We start from the raw sequence: 8,155 nt of genomic DNA on the forward strand, positions 1-8,155 counted from the left end.
TTTTTTTTTGGTACGCGGGCCTCTCACTGTTGTGGCCTCTCCCGTTGCGGAGCACAGGCTCCGGACGCGCAGGCTCAGCGGCCATGGCTCTTGGGCCCAGCCGCTCCGCGGCATGTGGGATCTTCCCGGACCGGGGCACGAACCCGTGTCCCCTGCATTGGCAGGCGGACTCTCAACCACTGCGCCACCAGGGAAGCCCCATAGGTGTGTTTTTAAAACACTAAGTTTGTGGCCATTTGTTACAGCAGCCATAGGAAGCGAATGCATTGAGTAGGAGGAAAGTTAAAAAGAGATGCATCTTGACTAGCATCCAGCATGTGCACTGTGCCAGGTGTTCCACGGTTATCCCACTCCTGACACCCACAGGAGGAGAAAACTGAGGCCGAGGGAAGTGGCTCACGTGAGGTCACACTGAGGAACATGTATGACCGTCCCCTTTCCCTGCGTGTGCCCTGCAGACTAAACGCATGCAACCTGGATGTGGCTGGCTGTGGCTTTCTTGCATTTGCACTCATGGGAAACAGACATCTGACACATCTGAGCCTTAGCATGAACCCCTTGGAAGATGACGGGATGAACCTTCTGTGTGAGGTCATGATGGAGCCGTCTTGTCCCCTCCAGGACCTTGAGTAAGTTTCCCTGGTTGTTGTGGGTCAACTCTACCATCTGGGGGCCTGAGGTTATAGAATGTCCAGAGCGATGGTACCACAGATTAGTTCTAGGGTCAACTGAGGCTCATTCTTGCCAGCGGACACTCTGGGTAAGTTGATGTGTTGACACTGCAGTGAGTATGGGAAGGAAAGAGGAAAAAGTATTCTGGACAGGAGCCCCGTGGAAGGATCTATGGGGTTCTAGGACACGCTTGATCTCTAAAACCTCTTTACTTTTCAGAACATCTTGCACCAAGTTAATCTTCAGCTATTCATTCTGTATGTGGGGGGAGGGGGAGGGGGGTGACTGTCTATCTCTCAATCCCTTTTCTCTCTGGGGCTGAAATTTCTTCACCCCTATTGGAACATTTTTATATACTAGGAGTATTCCATCACTAAACCAACTAGGAAAATTAAAGGACCTCAATAAGCAGAAATAAATCTCTCAGCTTGAAACCAAGCAATAATCACTCTTAATATTTCAGTTAATGTCTCCCGGATGCATAAGCAACATTGAATGTGTCACAAAGAAAGGATCCTAGCAGTTACCACTTCAGGTATTCTTACCATGTGGCAGGCATGTGGCTCTCAATATTTCTGCAGTTCCCCCACCAATCATACACCACGGGGAACTAAAACTCCCAGGGAACCTAAACCTTGCTTGGGTCTCACATTCTGTCCTTAAGGATAAGCAAATCATAATAGTAAATGAAGCACGATATGGTATTCCATTTAATGGTGCATAATAACTTTTTTTTTTTTTTTTTTTTTTTTGCGGTACGCGGGCCTCTCACTGTTGTGGCCTCTGCCGTTGCGGAGCACAGGCTCCGGACGCGCAGGCTCAGCGGCCATGGCTCACGGGCCCAGCCGCTCCGCGGCATGTGGGATCCTCCCAGACCGGGGCACGAACCCGTGTCCCCTGCATCGGCAGGCGGACTCTCAACCACTGCGCCACCAGGGAAGCCCCATAATAAATTTAAAAACCCCCAAAAGCTGGGACTTCCCTGGCGATCCAGTGGTTAGGACTTTGTGCTTCCACTGCAAGGGATATGGGTTCAATCCCTGGTCGGGGAACTAGGATCCCACATGCCAAGTGGTGTGGCCAAAAAATAAAATTTTAATAAATAAAATCCCCAAAAGCTGGACACTGGGCTTATGTCCAGTGTTTTAGTCATGTGTACCTTATCAAACTTTGTGTGCTTGATAGCATTTTCTTATGATCAATTACAAAGGTAGAGTTAATGGACCAAAAAGTGGGACCACTTTGAGAGCTCTCTCTCCCCAAAAATAAACAAACGAAAGGAATTGGATAGAGATCATGGTCCACAAACCTCTGAGAAGCCCCCAAGTATTAATTCTTCTATTTATTTTCATGGAATTGGCATTTTGAGCCCTAATGCTGCATGGTATAGAAAATTCAGCTTAGTCCATTGGAGATGCCATTTCTCTGGGGTTGCACTTAAGTGCTGGCAGATTTTCTGTTCCTCACCATCACCATTGGTCCACACTGGCCTCTAAGACTTGATCATTCCCACCTGGTCTTCACAAGTGAGTCCTTCCTCGTTCTTTTTTCTTTATTTTTGGCTGCGTTGGGTCTTCGTTGCTGCGTGCGGGCTTTCTCTAGCTGTTGCGAGTGGGGGCTCCTCTTCTTTGCGTTGTGCAGGCTTCTCATTGTGGTGGCTTCTCTTGTTGCGGAGCACGGGCTCTAGGTACGTGGGCTTCAGTAGTTGTGGTGCATGGGCTTCAGTCGTTGTGGCATGCAGGCTTCCGTAGTTGTGGCTCATGGGCTGTAGAACGCAGGCTCAGTAGTTGTGGCGCACGGGCTTAGTTGCTCCACGGCATGTGGGATCCTCCCAGACCAGGGCTCAAACCCGTGTCCCCTGCATCGGCAGGCGGATTCTTAACCACTGCGCCACCAGGGAAGGCCTCCTTCCTCGTTCTTGATATGTGAATGCCTCATGGAGATGGACCCAGTGGGATCATTCTATGCTTAGCACGCTAAGTTGATGATGTGAGACTCCAGAGCTGTTTCTGTCATGTCTACTCAGATGACTCATACAGTCACTACTGAAGGGGCCATTTCCACCCTCTCCCACTCCTCCTGGGAACAGACACACAAGACCCCTTCTCCTTTTGGATCCCAAACCCTACCTAGTGTTTCAGTGACTTCTGTCATCTTTTCTGTCCCTCTCAGGGCTCTGTCCCTTTGTCAGAGGCTCTACCAATTTCTACCCGTGTTTTTTTCCGTCTCTCTCCCTGCCCTCCACCAGGGAGAATGTTTATCCCATCTTCAGGTGAAAAGAATGCTCTGATACGCTCATTTCTTTGTCTGAAGATGCCTCCAGTCTCTTCAAAAACTTTCCCCACCCTCTGCTATTATCTGTCTCTTGAGATGATAAACTGTCCTAAGCTATTCACAGGGATGGAGAGAAAGGTTGCCAGTTAGGAAGGAACAAGGGGAATCTCTACTAATGTTTCTGAACCTTATCCCACTGTGGTGCTCCCTCAAAAGGTACAGATATTGTCTCTCTCTCTAAATCTCGCTCAATGATCTCCATCTCTCTCCCTCTTCATCTCAACCTCTCTCTCTCTCCCTCTCTCTCTCCATCTCTCTATACCTCTTCATCTGTCTTCATGTCTCTGTCTGTCTTCATCTCTCTCTCTTCATCTCGCTGTCTTCATCTCTCTCTCTCCATCTCTCTCTCCCCCACCCACCCCCACTTCCCTCCTCTTGCAGATTGGTAAAGTGCCATCTCACTGCCGCTTGCTGCAAGAATCTGTCCTATGTCATCACAAGAAGTCAACACCTGAAGAGCCTGGATCTAGCCGCCAATGCCCTGGGTGACCACGGGATTACAGCGCTGTGTGAGGGATTGAAACAGAAGAATTCTCTGAGGAGACTTGGGTACGTTCCTGGGATCATCTCTTTGAGGGCTGGGCACAGAGTGAAGGGGACCCAAACGTTAAGTCGCTTGAACAAAGACCCTGCTCTGATTTTCACAATTCCATCAAATTAGACAGCATACAACCATGGCAGAGTAACAGACTGAGGCACAAATTCCAACTGGGCTCCTTTATATGGATGAATTAAATAGCCAACACTTGAGAACAGGGTCTGGAGGTGGCGAGAACTAAATAGATACATGTTTACTGGAAAACCCATGTGTGCTGAGCACAGTGCCAAATGGTGGAGGTATGGACATGTATAGACCGTGGAGTGGCTGCATTTATGGTCTTGTGAGAAAGGTGGACCAAAGAGCAAATGATGACATGGCTGGTTCTCAAACCCTAGTAAGCATCAGAATTATCCCAGAGGTTTGTTTGAAACAGTGTGCCAGGGCTTCCCTTGTGGCACAGTGGTTGAGAGTCTGCCTGCCGACGCAGGGGACACGGGTTCGTGCCCCCATCCAGGAAGATCCCACATGCCGCAGAGCAGCTAGGCCCGTGAGCCATGGGCACTGAGCCTGCGCGTCCGGAGCCTGTGCTCCGCAACGGGAGAGGCCACAACAGTGAGAGGCCCGCGTACTGCAAAAAAAAAAAAAAAGTGTGCCAGTACACACTTTTTACTCAGCCATAAAAAAGAATGAAATAGCGCCATTTGCTGCAACACTGATGGACCTAGAGATGGTCATACTAAGTGAAGGAAGTCAGACAGAGGCAGACAAATACCATAGGATATGGCTTATATGTGGAATCTAAAAAAAAAGGATACAAATGAACTTATGAAAAAGAAACAGACTCACATAGAAAACCAACATCGTTACCAAAGGGGAAACATGGTGGGCAGGGATAAATTACAAGTTTGGGATTAACATATACACACTAATATATATATATAATAACCAACAAGGACCTACTGTACAGCACAGGGAATGCTACTCAATATTCTGTAATAACCTATATGGGAAAAGAATCTGAAAAAGAATGGATATATATATATAATATATATATATATATTATATATAATATATACAATTGAATCACTGCTGTACACCTGAAACTAACACAACATTGTATCAATAAATCACCAATACCATGTAAAATAAAAAATTTTTTAAAAAAAGGACTGAAGCACTGACACATGCTACAATGTGGATGAACCTTGAAGACATTAGGCTAAAGTGAAATAAGCCAAATTACAGAAGGTCACATGTATGATTCCATTTCTATGAAACATCCAGAATGGGCAAATCCATAAAGACAGAAAGTAGATTACAGGCAGACCTCATTTTATTGTTCTTCCCAGATACTGTGTTTTTCACAAATGGAAGGTTTGTGGCAACCCCGCATCAAGCAACTCTATCAGTGCCATTTTTCCAACATTTTCTCACTTTGTGTCTCTGTCACATTTTGGTGATTCTCCCAATGTTTCAGACTTTTTCATTTTTATTATATTTGTGATTGTGATCTGTGAGCAGTGAGCTTTTTTTTTACTTTTTAATTTTTTTAACTGAAATATAGTTCATTTACAATGTTGTGTTAGTTTCAGGTATACAGCAAAGTGATCCAGTTATACATTATATATATATATAAATTATTTTTCAGATTCTTTTCCCGTATAGGTTATTACAGGATATTGAGCATATTCCCTGTGCTATACAGTAGGTCCTTGTTGGTTACCTATTTTATATACAGTAGCTTGTATCTGTTAATTCCAGATTGGTGAACTTTGATGTTACTACTATGACTTGATGAAGGCTCAGGAGATTAGCGTTTTTTAGCAATAACGTATTTTTTAATTAAAGTACACTGTTTTGGGACTTCCCTGGTGGTGCAGTGGTTAAGAATCTGCCTGCCAATGCAGGGGACACGGGTTCGAGCCCTGGTCCGGGAAGATCCCACATGCCGTGGAGCACCTAAGCCCGCGCGCCACAACTACAGAGGCCCGCGCACCTAGAGCCCATGCTCTGCAACAAGAGAAGTCACCACAATGAGAAGCACGCGCACGGCAACAAAGAGCAGCCCCTGCTCACCGCAACTAGAGGAAGCCCATGCACAGCAACGAAAATGCAGCCAAAAATAAGTAAATAAATAAATAAATATTTTTTTAAAGTACATTGTTTCTATAAACAATCAATGCTGGAGAGGGTGTGGAGAAAAAGGAACCCTCTTGCACTGCTAGTGGGAATGTAAATGATACAGCCAGTATGGAGAAGAGTATGGAGGTTCCTTAAAAAAATAAAAATAGAGCTACCATATGACCCAGCAATCCCACTCCTGGGCGTATGCCCAGAGAAAACCATAATTCAAAGACACATGCACCCCAATGTTCATTGCAGCTCTATTTACAATAGCCAGGACGTGGAAGGAACTAAGTGTCCATCGACAGATGAATAGATAAAGAAGACGTGGCACATATATACAATGGAATATTCCTCAGCCATAAAAAGAAACGAAATTGGGTCATTTGTAGAGATGTGGATGGACCTAGAGACTGTCCTACAGACTGAAGTAAGTCATAAAGAGAAAACCATATATCATATATTAATGCATATATGTGGAATCTGAAAAAATTGGGAAGGTAGATTCTTAAACATGGGACCACCAGGGAAGTCCTGCTGCTGATTTATTTTATACCTAGTTGTTTGTACCTCTTAACCCCCTACTTCTCTATTGCCCCTCCCCCACCACTGGTTTTTTTCTCTGTGTCTATGACTCTATTTCTGTTTTCTTCATTCATTTTATTTTTTAGATTCCACATTTAAGTGAAAACATACAGTGTTTGTCTTTCTCTGTCTGACTTACTTCACTATGCATAATACACTCCAGGTCCACCCATGTTGTTGCAAGTGGCAAGATTTTGTTCTTTTTCATGGCTGAGTAGTATTCCGTTGTGGTATTTATTTATTTATTTATTTATTTATTTATTTTTGGCTGCATTGGGTCTTTGTTGCTGCGTGTGGGCTTTCTCTAGTTGTGGCAAGTGGGGGCTACTCTTCGTTGTGGTGTGCAGGCTTCTCATTGCAGTGGCTTCTTTTGTTGAGGAGCAAGGGCTCTAGGCACGCGGGCTCAGTAGTTGTGGCACGCGGGCTCAGTAGTTGTGGCACGCGGGTTTCAGTGGTTGTGGCTCGCGGGCTCTAGAGCACAGGCTCAGTAGTTGTGGTGCACGGGCTTAGTTGCTCCGTGGCATGTGGGATCTTCCCGGACTAGGGCTCGAACCCATGTCCCCTGTATTGGCAGGCGGATTCTCAACCACTGTGCCACCAGGGAAGCCCCCCGCTGTGATTTTAAAGTTGTGGTGGAAGTCAAACATGTGCTGAAGGAAGGATCCGGATCTTGGGGTCATTCCTTGGCTGTGCTGTGCTCTCTAAAGGTTGGAGACATGTGGACTGACCTCCAATGGCTGTGAGGCCCTCTCCTCCGCCCTCTCCTGCAATCAGCACCTGACCAGCCTAAACCTGATGCAGAACAATTTCGGTCCCAGAGGGATGACAAAGCTGTGTTTGGCCTTTGCACACCCCACATCTAATCTACAAACCATCGGGTAAGTCCCCGGCGATGTCTTCTGAAATACGAACCTCCTTCTGCTACAGGCACGCTAGCTGGTGGAGAAGCAGTTGATCTGAGAAGTTCAGACCTTGTCTCATCAACCAGATCTTTATCCAACCGCTAAGTGCCCACCGTGTTCCAGGCACCGTGTTGGGTGCTGCGGATACAGGGTGGGTACAGTGCCTGGTACCACGGGGCTTCCTCTGGGGATGGGTTTGGGGATCGTGGAGGGATGACATACAAATAAAATGTTTATCTTCAAAAAAAACCTAAAACTAGAATTACGATAGGATCCAGCCATCCCACTTGTGGGTATACACCCAACAAAATTGAAAGCAGGTTTTCGAAGAGATATTTGCACGCCTGTGTCCATAGCAACATCATTCACAATAGCCAAGAGGTGGAAGCAACCCAGGTATCTACTGATGGGTGAATGGATAAATGACGTGTGGTCTGTCCGTACCATAAAAATATGATTCGGCCTTAAAAGGAAGGAAATTGACACATGCTACAACGTGGAAGAACCTTAAGGACATTATGCTTGGTGAAATAAGCCAGTCACAGAAAGACAAATACTGCATGATACTACTTAGGTGAGGTCTCTAGAGTTATCAGATCCACAGAGACAGAAAGTGGAATGGTGGGGGCCTGGGGAGAGGGAGACGGAGAGTCGGTGTTTAACGGGGACAGAGTTTCAGCTGGGGGAGATGAAAAGAGTTATAAGGATGGACAGTGCTGATGGTTGCACAACAGTGTGGATGGACTGAGTGCCGCTGACCTGTACAATGAAAAACGGTTCAGATGGTAAAGGTTATGTGTATTTTCCCACCAGTAAATGTTTTTAATGTTCAGGATTACTGTAGGTGGTAAACGCTAAGAAGGAAACGAAAGAGTAAGAGAGAGTGACCGGGTGTGCAATTAATTTTTTTTTTTTTTTTGCGGTACGCGGGCCTCTCACTGTTGTGGCCTCTCCCGTTGCGGAGCACAGGCTCCGGACGCGCAGGCTCAGCGGCCAC

The 8,155-nt window shown here is 46.1% G+C and overlaps 1 protein-coding gene across 1 annotated transcript in view; it reads left to right on the forward strand.

Moving 5' to 3' along the window:
* Nucleotides 1-8,155, forward strand: part of NLRP5 (NLR family pyrin domain containing 5) — a 41,909-nt gene that overhangs the window by 23,221 nt on the left and 10,533 nt on the right. Inside the window, exons 9-10 of the mRNA XM_007115076.3 lie at nt 3,388-3,555; nt 6,964-7,134. Of these exons, the coding sequence (XP_007115138.2) occupies nt 3,388-3,555; nt 6,964-7,134 (339 nt within the window). The remainder of the gene's footprint in view (nt 1-3,387; nt 3,556-6,963; nt 7,135-8,155) is intronic.

Source organism: Physeter macrocephalus, chromosome 17 (genome assembly GCF_002837175.3).
Source record: "Physeter macrocephalus isolate SW-GA chromosome 17, ASM283717v5, whole genome shotgun sequence".
NCBI lineage: Eukaryota > Metazoa > Chordata > Mammalia > Artiodactyla > Physeteridae > Physeter > Physeter macrocephalus.